General features: G+C 32.9%; 1 protein-coding gene across 1 annotated transcript in view; it reads left to right on the top strand.

Annotated features, from left to right (window-relative positions):
* Positions 1–217: 217 nt before the first annotated feature.
* Positions 218–19313, top strand: part of LOC122048612 (tetratricopeptide repeat protein 5-like) — a 39460-nt gene continuing 20364 nt past the window's right edge. Inside the window, exons 1-2 of the mRNA XM_042610158.1 lie at positions 218–479; positions 9477–9586. Coding sequence (XP_042466092.1) covers positions 305–479; positions 9477–9586 — 285 coding nt within the window. The 5' untranslated portion in view covers positions 218–304. The remainder of the gene's footprint in view (positions 480–9476; positions 9587–19313) is intronic.

The raw sequence follows: 19313 nt of genomic DNA on the forward strand, positions 1-19313 counted from the left end.
TATATATATATATATATATATATATATATATATATAAAAGAAAAACACAAATGGAAATATCACAAATTCGTAATTATTCAGGTATAATTTTTTTTTTTTATATATATATACAAGAAAAACAAAAATGGAAATATCACAAATTCGTAATTATTCAGGTATAAAATTAAATTTTTTTTCAATTATTTGTTTTTGTTCTAACTCAAAATTCTTCAAGTGTGTCTGCTCTTGCTGAGAAAAAACAAACCAACTCAGAGCTAAAGACGCCTTTGGCCGTCACAGCTCGTTCTGTCTCGCTCGCGCAGAGATGAGCAGCATCGGGGGCGAAGAGGAGAGAGAGGCGATCTCGAGTGTCTTGGCGGTCGTCGACGAGCTCTACCGCATACGCGACACCTATTTCCCACGGAATCCGGAGGAGAAGACCTCCAGGCTTCGAGCCCTAGTTGACACTGCGCTCTCCCTTCTCGATTCACTTCCCGCAGGCACACACTTATTCCTTCTTTATTTCCATGCTCTGCTCTCCATCAATCCTTTGGCCGTTCTGGTTCAGTCAGTATCTCGCTTGAAACGAATGGAATCAAACGATGTGGCTTTCTATTTGATCAGATCCAAGTTCATTTCTTTTGATTCGTCATAATATCATGATAGCGTGCAGATCCTTCATTTACTTGTGATCTTTTAACTATGTGATCACAATGCACCTGGTTATCTTTTTGGCTTCATATCTGAAACGGAGGCTATTCAAAGTTTTCCATGAATTGTAATGACCTCCTAGTTTGATACATTTTAGCTTACCAGTTAGCATAATAATAGTAGGTAGTCACACTTTCACTTTAATATTCAAGATAATAAAGGTTGATTGAATGATGTCTTATTTTTTCCCCTCATAACCCCTCAACATCAGGAAGGCAAATATTTCCAATTGAAGTTATGGTCACCCACATATAGGTCTTAAGCATATTCAAACTTTTTGTTACAAAAACATTTGCCACCTAAGGGGAAGAAGATTGCTAAACAATTGATTAACTCTTCTGATATTCTCTGAAATGCTTGACCTTTCTGATGTTCCATGAAATTGGCAACATATATTGTATGAGAAAAAGGTTTTGGAGTCTGCATGATAATTTCTATAATAGAACGGTATACCTCAGGTTAATTTCCATTTTTTTTATACCTATAGGCTATAACCACTATTTAGGTGAGATTAAGGTGTGGCTACAGTTGGGCTCCTGCAACATTGTGGTACTTATTCAATTCTGTACTGTGTCCTCAACTTCGATAACAATAAAAATTCCTAAGCCAGGACCGTGACAAAAAGATCTTATGTTTGAGCAGGCTGATGGGTCATTCCCTATAAGTAGCCACTTTAGCTTTCGATAGGCATTTAGCTCTATCCTTAACTGAGTAAACATAACTATTACACTATACTGCAATAATTACAAGAAACTAAATGAAGTTCATCTGATAACTATGCGAAATTTAAGGTAATTACCTTGTAATTATGGGTTAATGATGATTATTGCTCTTAAAAGGTATTAATATTGCATGCTAGTTCTAAAGACATTTCCATAAGCACTATAACCGAATTGCCAAGTATCGAAACTTCGACCGTGGTGTAATATTTTTTGTGAATTTCTTACTGGGTATAATTTGTTTTGCTATGGATTTCATTGTGTGGTTAAATTATTGAAAAATATCTAAATCATATTTTAGAAAAACTATTAAATAATTTCTTAATGGTGATAGCTTATGCACCACATATGTGCCTAAGCATTAGAAATGCACCATGCAATTCCCAACAATATGCCACATGCATAAGTTTTCAAAAACTGTGTTGCTATTTAGCAATTTATTGGATATGTTGAAGTCGTTTATCATGTGAAAGTCTTACTCGTTCAAGTTTACATATATTTTGGATTTCCTTGTAACCTTGTGTTCTATCATTACAAACCTATGGGTGAGACAAATAAGTTTCTAGGTTTTCATATTATCATTTTTTTGCATATTACATCCTTTTTATCCTTCATCTTTTAACTTGGTATTTGGTGAGAAAAAATACACTTTGATGTGAATTTCTAGAAGATAAGCTTATCTAACCCTCAAGCTTAAACATTGTTGTGTGCATAGACTCCTTCTGTGAATGACCTTTTGTACCCATCATTACAAATGATAAAATTGTGTCATGATTTTTAACATTATCAACCCAGAAATGAATTTTTTTTTAGCATATACTTGAGTCAAAGTCACTAGTTAATAACCATATATTGTATATTTAAAGGTGGATTCAATCCCATGACCTCGTCAACAACTACAATGGTGAGGTCATTGTCAGTTAAGTAAATTAGATAAAGACCCCTTAAGCATTGATGTAAATTTAACCTAGTGGAATTTGTTCTAGAATTTAATTATTTTGTGGGTTGTTAGCTGTGTAGCATGGGCACTCCAATTTTTGTTTTTTGAAGTGTTGGATACGACACGGACAAGATATGCAAATACGCGTGTCGGATATGGCAAAAAGCGTGTCACTGACTTTTTAAAAGTTTGACCAACCGGATATGGCTAAGACATGGCTAGGACACGGATGTGATACGTTTGGGCTCAATTGCAAAAAAATAAAAGTTGCAAGGGTTAAATTGAAAAATAATAAATTTATGTAGACTAATTAATAAATAAATTAAAATGACTTGGCCATAAAAAAAGCCCTAAATTAGTCCTTTCTTTGATTTTTTTTACTTGTTTAAGTTTTTTTGTTTTATATTTTGTTATGTTTACTTTTTGTTTGTAATGAATATTATGATTGATGTAGTATGATTTTCTATTCTAGGATATATATTGTTACCCTGCACACCCATTCGGTGAGCGACTTTGGATGACTCAGAGTGAATCTGGGTGCCTAGACCACTCCTCGACGCCTCGAATAGCCGAAATCCACTCGGGGCGCCTGGGAGTTGTTTGGGCGCCCGAATTCACTCTGATCGCCCATGCACCGCTCATCGAATGGGTGTGCAGGGTGTATATATATATATATATAGTTTTGATATCCTGCACACCCCGTGAGCACCTAAAATTTTTTTTGTTCTTAATATTATAACCCAATCCTTAAACCTTAAAGGCAAAAGTTTATTAGCATAATTGGGAGCTTAAAAAAAAAAGGAATACCTTGCCGTCCACGGTGGTCGCTCACCGTAGGTGAGCAGGGTAAATTTGTTATATATATATATATATATATAATTTTATATTTTTTAATAATCGCCTTATTCTAGTTGTATCGTGCCTTATTTTCAAAATTTTCCGTATCACCGTATCGGTGTTGTGTCTGATATGATACCCGTATCCATGCAACATAGGCCGTTAGTGAGTGTGTGTCACGCCTTGTACGAGCTAAGCATGACTTGAAGCTAGCTTCACTCATTGTGCATGAACTGCAATAATGTTAGAGCAAGAATGCATGCAAATAAATAACTCTACTAACTAAACACATACTTTTAAAGAAACTTCATCGGCACTATGCGCAAATCTAAAAAACTGTGTAAGCTAGAGGCAAAAAAAAAAAAATCATAGACGTGAGCACAAACATGCAAGCACAAAAATGCAAATGCAAATGCAAAGTGAGTATATAGGAAAGAGGTACATCAATTTAATCTTAATTAAAAGGTCAAGAAAAATCAAGCAAATCACAATTTATTACAACTTTAGCTTCTCATGTGAATTATTTAACTATTATTTTCTTTCCAATTATTTGCCAACATTTGAAGTCATTACCAAGGTTTGAAGTGCCGTTCCGTGCCGCTCGACACGGACGGTTTTTACCGTTTCGCCGGGCGGCCGAAATCGGCACGGGAGGCGCCCCCGTCTTGGCGGCGTCGGAGGAGACGCGGACGCCTCCTTCGGTGCCGGAGGAGACGCGGGACGCCTCCGGTGGCGTCCCGCGGCACCGAAGGCGTCGTGTGCGACGTCTTCTGCAGCGCCGAAGGCGTCCGGTAGGGTCGCCGGAGGCGTCCGACGACGCTTCCAGCGTCGTCGGACGCCCCCCACGAGATCGCGATGATCGATTGCGGGCGGGCGCGATATCGTGTACGCGTTTTTTTTTTCTTCTGTTTTTAATAATTATTTATTTTATTTTATTAATTTAAACAATTCCTAAGGAGGATGGGTAGAGGATGTGTGATATTTCGAAGAGGCTTTTATAAATCTAGTTAAATTATCCTAATAAAATATATAAAAAATATATTTAAAATTAAAATAAATTAAATAAATTTTATTAATTAATATACTAAAAAAATAATATTTTAAATTTCATTTAAAAATTTAAAAAAATATATAATAATTCTTATTTATATTCTAATATATTTTTATTATTTTAAATTTCATTTAAATTTTTTAAAAAATGTAAAAAAATTCTAAAAAAAATTAAAAAAATTCTAATAAATTATATTTATATTCTGATTTTTTTAATTTTTACTTGATATTTTTTACTATTTAAAATATATATTATTTAATTAATAATTAATTAAATGAATAAATAGTTAATTTATATAATTATTATTAATATAAAATAATTTCTTGTATTATTATTATTATTATTATTATAATTATAGATACTTCCATTTTAATTTGAATTATTGATATATCAATTCTATTTAAATAAAATTATTTTTAATTATTTTTTCTAACAATATTAAATTATTCAATAATTGAGAACTTATAATAAATCAATATACAACTTATTTTTATATACACAATAAACATATTTATCTTATCATTATTATAGATAAATAAAAAATACCGAAACTATATCGGCACGATACGATATCGAAACCGTATCGTTCCGGCCTGAGACCGAAACCTCGTCACGGGTCGAAATTTTAAACCATGGTCATTACTACTATTTGTTAACTTTCATCACAAATTAAGTTAATCTATTTGATCTTTTATTATATCTCGACTAATAATTTTTCAGTAATAATATACCTCTAATAAAACAATAACCAATAAATCTACTAAAAAGCAAATATTTGAATCCAATGTCCTTAGAGTAGTATAATGTCACCTAACATATGAACTGAAAGCCTTCACTAGTGGTATATATAATACTCTCACACAAATAAATAATGACAGTGTTTGACCCCACGCTACCACATCCTCCTCTGCGCTACCACTTCCTCCTCTGGGCGGTCAGGTACTCTAGTATAAATCTAGACTGAGTTTTTTTTTTCCCTCTCAAACTCACTAAAAAGTAAATGATTGAAGTTAGTGCCCTTAGACTATGGGCTAGAAGCCCTCACTGGTGTAAACAATAATATAGAGCTCATGCGCAAATAAATACGGACCGCGCATAACCCCTCGCTACCACATCCTCGGCGATTAGGTACTCAAGTGTAAAGCTAGACTTAGAATTTTTACTTTTTTATATTTTTTCTCCATCTAACATTTTTATTATTTTATTTTAATTTTTCTAACTGTAATTATTCTATTCTATGTTTACATTTTATCAGTTAGTCAAATGACTAACGACTAACCTAAATCAATTTTTTAAAATGAGTTACCCTAAGTTTCTACACATTAATACGCGGTGTCTCAGTATAAGATATATAACAAAGATATTAATATCAATGTTTAAGTCAACAAAAACTATAAAAGATAAAGCATATTAAATGGCGAGTATCAATTGAAGTGTAAATTAGAGTATCCATTTTAAATTTTAAAACAACCCTTCCCATGTCAATCCCCACATGAAACTCTTGTGTGAACATGAAAGAATGTTAATTATTTATCTTTTAATGGTTTAATTATTTTAAAACCTATTTTACTATTTTTTTAAAGAATATTATTTTAATTTTCATTTTTGAAAACAATTATATAAGTATACATGTAATCTTTTATTTATTTATTCATGCACAACGAATTATATAACAAGTTCAAGGATATATTTTACCCATTTTAAAGATTATCTTTCAAATTGACATTGACCACCCCTTTAATGCATCTACAACATGCTCATAACTCAACATACTACAAATATAGATTTGTTCTAATTCTCAATTATAATCTTAGGTGGCATTTGGTTCTTTTCTAGGAATCGGAATGGGTATCATAGTATTGTGGAATGATAATGAGTATGAGCTTGGGTATCATTTTTAAAAATAATGTTTGGTTAGTTGAATATTTTTAATCGGAATGAACCTAAATTTCCTTTTTTACCCTAGAGAAAAATAAGAGAAAAAATTAGATGGAAGAGAAAATTGAATGTGAGAGAAACATATACAACAACAACAACCAAGCCTTTTCCCACTAGGTGGGGTCGGCTAATGTGAGAGAAACATATGATGAGAGAGAATGATGAGAAAAAAATGAAGAGAGAGAAAGTGTGATGAGAGAAAATGAGGAGAGAGAGCGTGATAGGAGAGATTGCGAAGAGAAAAAGTATGATGAGAGAGAAAGTGTGTTGAGAGAGAAAGAGTGATGGGAAAAAATGAAGAGAGAGAAAGTATGATGAGAGAAAATGAGAGATTGAGGAGAGAAAGTATGATGAGAAAATGTGATGAGAGAGAAAGCATGATGGGAAAAAATAAAGAGAGGGAAAGTGTGATGAGAGAAAATGAGGAGAGAGAGTGATGAAAGAGAATGAAGAGAGAGAAAGTATGATGAGATAAAATATGGAGAGAGAGTATGGTAAGAGAGATGAGGAGAGAAAAAGTATGATGAGAGAGAAAGTATGATGAAAAAATGAGGAGAGAATGAAGAGAGAGAAAATAATGAGAGAGAGTGTGTGATGAGAGATAATATAGAGAGAAAATGGTAGAGAATGTGTGATGAGAGAGAATGAGGAAAGAGAAAGTATGTTGAGAGAGAAAATGTGATGATAGAATGAGGAGAGAGAAAGTATGATGAGAGAGAACAAGGAGAGAGAGTGAAATGAAAGAAAAATTGAACAAATATACTAAGGGTATTTTCGTCCAAAACTTAGTTCTTATTTCCATTCCATCAAAACCAAAGGGAGGGGGTGAATTTCATCCATACCCAAATTTTTGGGTTTCATTCCAAAATCTTGATTCCATTCCCATCAACCAAACACAAGATTTGAGAATGAATCCATTTCCTCATTCCCAAATCTCTAAACCAAACGCTACCTTAATTATCAAAAACTATTTTCTAAGGTGAAACTTACCTCATAGGGGAAGGGAGACAAATTTGACCTTGGCTAAAGAGGAGAGAAGAACTCGTTAGGGATTTTAATGACCATGCAAGGAAGGAGATGATGTCAGCTAGAGTTTAATCTTCGTAAAGGTTGGTGGCTAAGAAACATAGTAGGGAAGACAAACTCCTCGTGTATACAAATAATCTTTAAAACCCTAGACCAAATCTCAAGTATTCAAGTAAATCAGACCAATTCTAAATTGTTAACCTTGTATATAAATAATCTCTAAAAGCCTAGCCTAAGTCCATAAGTATTAATTGTAAATTGTTAACCTTGTATATAAATAATCTCTAAAAGCCTAGCCTAAGTCCATAAGTATTAATTGTAAATTGTTAACCTTGTATATAAATAATCCCTAGGTGCTATGGTGCTTGAGGTGCCCAAAAGCGCATAGGTGCTATGTTGCCTAAGGCGTAAGGTGAGGCGTACACCTTATCGAAGTAAGGCTCTGGGTATAAATTTTTATAATTCAAACATATATAGGGAATTTTTACTAAAATATTTCACTAACAAAATTATAGTTCATAAAATATTAAACAATAATATAAATATAAAATTCACTAGCAAATAAATACGTAATGTGCATAATTCAAATAAAAAAAACTTCAAATATTTAAATCATAAAAAAAATCTTTATCATCTTTCTCAATCATATCATTATCATCATCATTTTCTTCATCAGTTTCTTTAAGACTGATTTCTTCCTCCTCTCACAAGGTGCACGCTTAAGGAGCACAAGCGCAAGAGGCTTGCTTGGTTGCACCTTGTATCTAGCACCTAGGTGTAGCTAAGCGAGCACCTTTAATAACTATGCTTAAAATCCTAGACCAAGTATCAATCATTTTTATCTTAGCCCTCACGGGCGAGCTGAGTTGGTACCTAGGCAAGCCTTGCCACCAGAGAGGTATGGTTCGATTTCTAACAAGTGCAAATATTGCTTCGGCTTATTTCGTGCCGCCTGTCTAGGAAGGCCGCTCAGCTTAGACTAAATATGCCCTCGTGATTCACCCCCTTCCATAGTATGTGGGGCCGCCCTCTAAGGGCTGCTAAGGTGATGACTTCACTTTTTGCCACCAAAGTATATAAGTAACTAGATCAATTCTAAATTATTAACCATATAAAATCCTAAAGCAAGTCTCATATATACAAGCAAATCAGACCAATTTTAAATTGTTAACCATGTATATAAATAATCTCTAAAACCCTAAACCAAGTCCCAATTATACAAGTAAACCGGATCAATTCTAAATTGTTAACCTTGTATGCATTAATCTCTAAAACCCTATACCAAATTTCAAGTATACAAGTACAACCACTATAACCAAGCTTTATCCTATTAGGTAGGGTCAGCTATATAGATTGTTTTACGCCATTAGACTCTAAATTTCAAGCGTACAAGTAAACCAAATTAATTCTAAATTATTGACCATGTATATAGATAATCTCTAAAACCTTGAACCCAAACTTACAATTAAACCAAACCAAATCTAAATTGTTAACCTGGTTCAGCTATAACTCATCCAAATTGAGTCCAAATTAGGCTCAGTTTGAATCTAATTAATTCTAATCACAAGACCCACTTGTTATATAAAAAAAATAGAGAACATATTTAAATGATTTTATCTTATAATTAATTTAATTTAAGGCTGGCTCAACACTTAACTCTAACTTTTGTTCAATTCAAAGATCTCCTAGTTAATTTATTTAAATTATCCCAGACTCATTTACTATTTTCTAATACGTCTTAGATATAAATTTATTTATTTATTTATAATATTTTCATTCCTTAAAATTTCGTGGACACAACAGTTGAAGGCAAAATATACAAGCACATTATCTTGACCCATTAATACATGTAAATTTCAGTTTTGAACTGTTCCCAGGCAATTGGAAGTTTCCACTGAACCATGAAAGCTTCAAAAATTCCACAACTTTCTCATTTACAGATAATTAAGTTTTAATGGGAGAGTTAATTGTTTATTTGCCAGGTATATGGAAGTTATCAATTTCTAGTGAATGGTGGTTTTTGTCATTATATTGCTGTAATTCTTCTAAAAAGAGAATTATAAGTTATCAATATGACCAGTCTGCAACTATCTGTTATCAGTGTCGTGTTGATAATTGAATTTTTATGTTTCTTTGTTCTCTTATATGATTCCCTCTGAAGTGTGAAAAGAAAAAATGTTACTTTTTACTGATGCATTTTAATCTAAATTTTAACATGGAGCACCTTGCCATGCTAATCTGATAGTAGTTTCTTTCACTTCTTCAAAGTACACAGACCAGAGGAAGTCATCACTACAGCGTGCAAATTATGAATATTTGAGAGGAAAAATACTAGACGTGTTTCCTGACTATAGAAAAGAAGCAGAAGACCATTTGTCAAAAGCTGTATGTACGAACTTTTTTTATAATGAAATGCATTAATTTGTCAAATGTTGTGTCTTTGAGATAAGTTGAATCCTATTAATTTGTGAGATGTTCTTAGGGTTAGTTCCTTAAGAGTTCCTTGTACTTATATAATATCTTTTATCATTTTACTTATACATCCTTGTGATTTTCATATTTATAAATAAGTCACTAACACTTCTTCTCAAGCTAAATAAAAAATATGAGAACATCCCATCTTGTTAAATCATATTCTATGCTATTGCCTATGTAAGACTAATCATTAGAACTAAGGATCACAATTTGTCTTAATGGATTATAAGCAAGTCCCGTGACTCATGACCCTTTTGATTCTTACCCAAACTCGACCTATTTATTAAGAGGTTAAAATTTGTAATTTGGACGCAACTCGTTGATTAGTGGGTCGACCTAAAAAAACTTGTTTGATTAAAGATATATTAATCTTAACATAAAAATAGATAATTGATATAGATTAATTTTTGAGGACAGAGATTAGCCTTTTTAATTTATGAACATACATATTAATTGATAAATAGTGTATAGGTGGGTGATTGTGGGTAAGGTTGAAAATCTCGAACCGTGCTAGAGTTTTGAACTTTAACTAGAGCAGTACTATTTCGGTATCGTGACGTTTTAATATAGGGCGGCAGTGGTAAATTGGAGGTAGAAGAAAGGAGATAAAAAAGAAAAAAGAAAATACAATTATATACTTAAATATAAATTTTATTTTCCATGTGGAATGGTATGATTTGGACATTATCTTAATGTCTATTATAGATGTCAAAGGATGTCGAGGGTTGATATAAGACTATACTCATTGACATGGTTGACAGAGCGATATACAAGACATTGTTTGTGCTAAATAGTATCGAGTTTCAAAACTTTATTGGAACTATACATATCAACCATTTTATCTGCTACAAAATTTTAAACCATGATTGTGCGTTAACTTATTATATTTGATCACTATTCATTTTATTTATGACCTAATTTGTTTAACTCAAACCAAAACCCATAAATTTATTGGGTACTCACATGGTGTAAATGAGTTATTTTATCTTTGATTGCCTTAATTAGAACTAAAGAATGAGAGTTGTCTATTCCTTTTCCCTAATGTTAAGAAATTTTAGAGAAATTAAAAAATATGTTATTAATTTTATTCATTAATCTCATATATATATATATATATAGAGAGAGAGAGAGAGAGAGAGAGTATCTAGACTTAATCAAATCCCTACAATCAAAATTATATCTCCACAATCAAGGTAAACCATACCCCTATATTTCCTATATTTTTATTTATATAATGTGTAACACTCCCCCTTAAGTTGGAGTAGCTTATTACAAAGACAATTGACTCAACCCTATGTAAAGCTTTTGTGAAAATATCTCCTAGTTATTCTCTTGTCTTCACATACCCTGTGGAGATCAAACACGCCGAATCTTTTCACTAACAAAATGACAATTAATTTCAATATGCTTACTCATGAAATATGAGATTGAAAGCAATATGTAGAGCCACTTGATTATCACACTACAATTTGACTGACATTGAAGTTGTAAGACCTACTTCAATCAAAATTTGATTGATATATTCATATTATCTCACTCAATAATTTGCCACAACTCTATATTTTGATTTTGGACTCGAACATGAGACAACGTTTTGCTTTCTACTTTTCCATGAACTATATTTCCTCCAACAAAGACACAATAACCGATGTGGATCTTCGATCGTCCTTGGATCCTGTCCACTTAGCATCTGAAAAACACTCAATATTAGGATGACCATGATTTGCTATACAAGATACCTCATCTTGGTGCTCCTTTCAAATAACATAAAATTTATTCTACAATTACCCAATAATTAACGGTTGGAGAAGCCATATACTAACTCACAATATTGAATATGCAATATCTAGAAAAGTTACAATGAAGCAATTTAACTTCCGAACCAATTTTTTATACTCTCAAGATTCTCAAATCATTCACCATCTTTTGTGAGTTTTAGATTAGGAGTCATTAGAGTACTACATGCTTTAGCCTATAATTTTCCTATCTCAAACAATAAGTCAAGTATATATTTCCTTTGAGATAAAAAAAATCCTTTCTTCTTGTTACCTCAATGCCCAAAAAGAATCCTTTGTATGAAATTGACTGTGAAGGATCTAGGAGACGAAATACCTGCAATATCATTCCCATTAATGACAATATCATCCACATATACAACCAACAAGATGATGCCCATTGCAGGGGCGCTGGGGGTGAGCAAATCGTCTTTTGCCACACAAGATGATGCCCATTGCAGAATATAATACAAAATGACCAAACTTGCAATTCTTCATTCCAAACTTCTTAATCCAATAACTAAATTTACTAAATTAGGCATGAAGACTTTGTTTCAAACCATATAAAGATTTATGAAGATGACAGACTTTCCAGTATTCAGCCTGAGCAATAAAGCATGATGGTTGTTCCATATAGATTTCTTCATGAAGGTCAACACGTAGAAAAGTGTTTTTGATGTCTAGCTGATGTAAGGGTCAATTATGAGTGACCGTCATGGAAATAAATAACCGGATGTAACTTTATCAAAATAATCCACTCTATAAGTTTGGGCATAGTGTTTAGCAATAAGAAGGACTTTCAGTTGTGCAAAAGATCCATCAGAATTGACTTTAACTATAAACACCCATTTGTATCCTATTGCCTTCTTCCTTGTAGGTAATTTGACTACGGCCCAAGTACCCATTGTCATCCAGAGCATTCATCTCTTTGACCATAACATTATGGGAACCAGGATGAGATAAAGCTTCATGAATAGATTTAGGAATGGATATAAAATTGAGATATGCAATAAAGGAATAAGTAGATGATGTGATTATAAGACACAAAATAAGACATTGGATAAGTACATTGAGGTTTACCTTTCCGAAGAGCAATTGATAGATCACCACTTGAGATTGGATCCTTTGTTGAAGAAACTGACATAGGACATGAATCAGGAGAAATATGTTGCTGAGAATAAATCTGCTGTATGGGAGGATTAACAAGAACATATTCAGTAGGATCAGAAATAGAGGATATGATAGTATATAATAACAAATCATTATCCTCTCCTTGACAAGGGTGATCAGTGGAGGGAAAGAAAGGTGTAGTTTCAAGAAAAGTGACATTAGTAAACACCAAATACTTGCTAAGGTTATGACAAAAACATCTATATATACTTTTTAAACCCGAGAATACCTAAGAAAGACACACTTCAGGTATTTTGGATCAAGTTGTGTCACTTGAGGATGAATTTCCCGAGCAAAGTAGGTACAATCAAATGTTCTAGGTTCAATAGGAAACAATGACTTATTTGGAAGAAACCTAATAAAAACACACTTTAGAGATTTTGGATCAAGTTTTGTGGCTTGAGGATGAATATCCTGAACAAAGTATGTACAATTAAATATTCTAGGTTCAATAGGAAATAATGACTTATTTGGAAGAGAACGTGATAAGGAGTCTCACCATGAAGAATGGACGATGACATATGATTAATTAGAAAGTAAGTTATGGAAGCTAAATAGTCCAAAACCATTTAAGAACCTTCATTTAAAATAATAAAGCTCTTGTAGTTTCAAGGTATGTATTTTTTCTTTCAGCAATCCCATTTTGAGATGGTGTGTCTACATAAGAGGTTTGATGGAGAATGCTATGTTGAGTCATATAAGTTTGAAAAGATTCCAATGAGTATTCCTTAGCTTTATCACTTCACAATATTTGTTTTTGATCATTCAATTGAGTTTTAAGCTAGTAAAAAAGGCAGAAAAATGAAAGAATAACTATAACTTTTTATCAAGTATAACCATTTCACACGAGAATAATCATTAACAAAAGTAACAAAATACCTTCACCTATGTTGAGACATAATAAGACAAGGTCCCAATCATCTGAATGAACTAATTCAAAAGGAGCACTAGTTACTCTTGGACTTGAACTAAGATGATGGTGTTTAGCAAACTGAGTGTAATGAGGATAGACTATAAAATTAGAGTTTCTTCAATACTGGGAGAGAAGGATGGACTAGCCGACAATGTGCTTTGAACGGGTCCATTATTCCAAATAGACGATGGAGTTTTGAACCTGTGTATCAAGGATGTAGAGACTCTAGACTTGTGTCCTTTACTAATAATCTTCTTCATTATAAGATCTTGAAAAAGTAATTAGGAAAGAATGAGACACATAGTTAAGAGTAAACACAACAGATAAGAGTAAGACAACTGAGGTAAGCTTAAGACATCGTGTAATGGAATTGAAGGAGTTGGAGTAAATGTGTCAGACCTAAGAACGTGAGAGGTTGACCTATCCGCTAAAGCAACAATAGAAGTAGATGTATGAGATTGAAAAGTGGTGAATAAATTAGAATTACCTGTCATATGATCTATGATACCAAAATCAATGACCAATTTGGAGAAATGAGGAAATAAGATATGTATTTGGTTTACCTGACTTGGTGATAGTTGAAGATTTTAACAATTCTTGATATCGAGAGAATTTAACATATCCATCAGTAGAGATCATCAAGAGAATTTGACATATCCATCAGTAGAGATCATAACAAACTTCTTCTCAGTCATATCACCAAAGAGTAACAAGAACAAAAAAAAAGAGAACTAAATTCAAAATACCAAAGAAACTGTGAACATGTTATACAAAAAAAAGTCCCACACATGAATAGATGTTGATTCAACTAGGTATTCAAAGATGTTATATGGAGCAGGGTGAATAAAATAGTAACAACCGAAGAGATTTATGATAATGAACGTGCTTTCATGCACTGAAGCATGGGATTGGATTAGAAAACTCGTAATGACGTGTGTGGCTCACGTGTAGAGATTTCGATGATAGGAATATGAGAGATGATAGATCGACAGTCGATGATTCCTCCTAGACCAGCTGTGGCTAATGGAAGAGAAGAGTTGTTGGCATTGATCAATAATGGAAGAGAAGAGGAGGCTAGAGTTTGGAATGACAGTTAGGGTTTTATCTGATACCATATTAAGAAAGTTTACGGGAATTCTATATATATATAAGGTAAACCATATCCCTATACTTTTTTATTTTTAACACTTAACAAAGTGGCAATCAATTTTTATATGCCTTATTCTCCAATGAAAGACTAGATTGGAAGCAATATGCAAGGTATCTTGATTATCAGAATATAACTTTATCAAACTTTATAATCTTAGTAAGAGCATTACCTAACTCATTTTTTAAATGTTTCATCTATATAACTTTTATGGGTCTATATCCGCGACTCTAAATTTTATCTTTGGAATTCGCTTGACCAATACAGTTTGCTTCTTGCTCTTCTATGACAGTATGATACCAAATTGCCTCTCAAAAGAACATAGTAACTCCATATGGATTGCACATATGTGGGTAAACCCTATCTAATCTATATTTGTGTTATTGTTTTGAAGATGACCATAGTTGTGGTATGGGAGCCTGAATCCAGAACAATCTTGAGGTAGCATAAAATCCTTAGAGCTATCTTAAACATGGAGCCTTAATAAATTGACTAATCATACTTACGTGAATGCGATCTTAATTCTCATGACAATAAGATAGTTCAAAATTTTCAACTAACCTTGGTGCTTCCTTCCTGTCTTAGCATCAATTTGATATTAAGGTTTATGAGAGGGCCAATATGTAGCTCCTAGCATATTAATTATATATTTCACAAACTTCGGTGAGATATGAATGTCTGTTCATGATTAGGTAACCTCTAAGTCAAGGAAATACATTCTGTTACCTAAATCCCTTGTTTAAAATGTTGATGAAGGAATACTTTCAGTCTAGGTGATTCCTACAGAATCATCACTAGTCAACGCCATTTATCCACATGAACAATGAAAATGCTATGTTCTTCAGTCTAAGAGGTACAGTGAAGTGAAATACTACATGATCTAATACACTCCATATCAATCAAACTGAAGGAGTGCAAAACTAGATCTACCAACATAATTGCCTCAGCTTGTATAAACTTTTTAAACTTACTCACAAACCATTCTTCCATTGAGCAACAAACCTAGATGGTTGCTTCATATACCTCCTCATCTAGATCACCATGGAAAAAGGTATTCCCGATGTCCAAGTGATTTAGAGGGCTATAACCCTCTATAGAAGGCAAATGTGTAAGACTCCTAAAATTAAATGATAGAAGTTAAAGGATGAGAAACAACACATATTTAAGGAGAGGGTAGGAGAACAAGTTTTAGAAGAAATATACGATGAGTCAAATACGACATGGGATAAAATGATATTAAAGTTGAAAATAGTAGCCAAGAGTGTTCTCAGTGAGTCAATGGGATGTTCACCAACATGTAAAGAATCTTAGTGGTGACATGAGAAAGTACATGAGAAAGTGAAGGCAAACGAACAACCTATCAGACATTATACATTTGTAAGAACGAGGAAAATTTTAAAATGGTATATAGTAACAAAAAAAAGGCCAAGAAAGTGGTGAATGAAATAAAAAAATGAAACCTATGAATGCTTATATCTAAAATTGGATAAAAAAGAAGGGGAAAGTGATATTTTTAAAATAGTTAAAATGAGAGAGAGGAAGACAAAAGATCTTATCCAAATAAGATGTATTAAAGACAATGCAGTATGATATTATTAAATTATGAGGAAATAAAAGAGCCATGAAGAAGGTACTTCATCAATTTTTTAATGAAAGTTTAGGTAAATAATTTAACTTAGGTAATTTAAGTAGGTTAAATGAGTATAGAAATTTTAATTTTTATCATCGAATTCAAACTACAGAAGTAGAATAAGTTGAAAAGGGATAGAAAATGGAAAAATAGTGGGACCTAATGATATTCTGATAGGTATGGAAGTGCCTAGGTAAATAAAGTATTAAATGACTTACAAAGTTATTCAACTTGATATTGAAAATAAAAAAATTGCTCATTATAAGGGTATTATATTATAAGTACTTTAGTTTCCTTATAAGAACAAAGGAGATGTATAAAATTGTGCAAACTATAAAGTTATTAAACTAATGAGTCATATTATGAAACTTTGGGAAAGAGTAATAAAAAAAACTAAGGAGGTCATGGTGATTGAAAATCAATTTGGATTTATTTTTGAAAAATCGACAATAGAAGCTATACATCTTAGACAACTAATTGAAAAGTATTGGGAACAAAAGCAAAACTTATACACAGTATTCGTTGACTAAAAAAAGCTTGTGATGGAGAATTCTAGAAAAGAGAGGTGTTAGCATACCGTATGTTTGAACTAATTAAGGATATATTTGAGGATGTAATGACAAGAGTGAAAACTTTAGGCGGATAATCGAAACGTTTCCCATAAGAGTAGGGGTTGTATAAGGATCAACTCTAAATCTCAATATTTTTACACTAATTATGGACGAACTCACTGGACACATCCAAGATACGGTATTGTGGTGTTTGTTGTTTGCATATATATATGAGACATATAAAGTAGTAAATGCTAAACTTGAATTTTGGTGGGAGACCTTATAAGTGAAAGGTTTTGGGCTTAGTAGAGTGCAAATAGAATATATGAAATTTAAATTTAGTAATAGTATACGTAATGAGATAATTGCTAAAATAAGAGAGAACTTTAAATATTTAGGATTATTTTTGTAAAAGATTGGCGGGATTGAGAAATGCCGTACATATAATATAAGCAGGATGGTTGAAATAGAGGAGAATGTTATATATTCTTTATGATCATAAAGTACCTATAAGATTAAAAGGAAAGTTTTGCAAAACGACGATTAGACCTATTATGTTAGATGAAGCTGAATGCTGGGCTATGACTCGAGCACATGAGCAGAAGATGAGAGGTACAAAAATGAAGATGTTAAGGTGGATGTGGAAATATACGAGGATGGACAATATAAAAAATGGAAATATTAGAAAGAATATCGGGTTGTACCTATTGAGAAAAAACTCCGAGAAACATGTTTAATTGATACAGACATGTACGTAGACGACTAATACATGCTCCAGTTAGGCGATGTGAAACTATGATAAATGTGCACATCAAACGAGGAAGATTAAAAATGACTTAGTTAGCAACAATAAAATAAGATAAAATTTATTTAAATATAAATGATGATATAATAGGGGATAGAGCTCAATGGTGTAGAATGATTCATATAGTCGACCTCACCTAGAGGGATAAAGCTTGATTGTTGGTGTATATATATCCCCTTGCAGCTAATCAAGCTTTAAGTTTATCAATTGGGAAATTAAGAGATGTTTTAATAGTAAGCCAATTTCTAACCAACATTAAATTTGTTAGAATGAAGAAAAGTAAATTCTCAACATTGCCATCTCATCTATTGTAACCATTCTCTACTCTGATGAAATAAAGCACATAAGCTAGTTTGAGGAATCTTAACAAAATCCAAATTATCAAAAGCAGAATGTTACAGTACAAAAACATAATAAATGATTAGGTAGAGGATATAAGGCGTTATCATGAATATAAATATTCTATTTAATGACTCCTTGGATCTAGTCGATTGGCCAATTGGCTAATCCTATAGTCATCAAAATTCAATATAGGCAGACTCAACCTTAGAGGTGGTTATGATTAGGGTTACTAGTCGATTGGTATTGGAGATGAATCAGCTAGTGGTTGAGAAATCATGAATCCTAAGACTCTTTGGTTTTTCAGCCATCAGTCGTCGATTGATCTATAATATTAGTCAACTGGGTAACCTGATTATAACCACCTCTGAGGTTGAGTCCACTTACATTGAGTTTTATCCTTTTCCCATGGATACTCAAGACTTATAGTTATCGCTCACGGCAGTTTACTTTTTGTAGCTTGACTTCGCCCTCAACCATTTCTCGTTAATCTTGGCTCCTCTTTGTACCATCCTTCATGCCTCTTGTTTACATACATAGTCCATCTCCTTCAGCTGTTGCCCTCTTTGCTCCTTGTTCTGCAGTAACTCAGTTTGCCTCCTACAACATTCTCCAAACTTCATCAATCTAGAGCTCTTTTAACATCACCTCAATGCTCCTTGCTTGTTGTGTAGTCCATCGGGTGTCTAATATCATCCTTCTCTGAACTTTATGGACCTCCAAGCCATTAAACGTGTCACCTTAGGCACGTCAAGCCAACATCCATGACTCACGAGTCTCTAAACTTCACGTGTGTTCCTAAGTCCTTGCATACTCAAACATATATATCAAGTATAAGCATGGCTTAACTTAAATCCTTTGCCTAAATATTAATATCCAAGATCGCACCAGGCCCTTTGTGGCACAACTACGACAATAATCTACTTTTTTATGCTTGTCAATTCTAGGAAAACCATCATAGCAATAAAATGCTTATGCAATGAATGTAATAGCATGCAATGGGGCCTTATCGTAGGCTCGCCTACACCTAAACTCCTCTGGGGCTAGAATTTTCCAAAAGTCACCTTCGAAGGAAATCAAGGTTCCCATGTAACCTTTCGTTTCATCTCTCTTTAATTTTCAAATCTCTCCTCCTTTGCCATACATAAAAAATTATGCACCAACTATCTTCTAATAATTGGTCTTATGCATCTAGAATGACCCTCTACTTGTATTCAAATCTCAAATGGATTCTATACATGAATACCAACTTCTATGGTTATTCCCCAGGTTGAAACTTGATACCTAACTTTTGAGCATTATGCTAG

Source organism: Zingiber officinale, chromosome 2B (genome assembly GCF_018446385.1).
Source record: "Zingiber officinale cultivar Zhangliang chromosome 2B, Zo_v1.1, whole genome shotgun sequence".
NCBI lineage: Eukaryota > Viridiplantae > Streptophyta > Magnoliopsida > Zingiberales > Zingiberaceae > Zingiber > Zingiber officinale.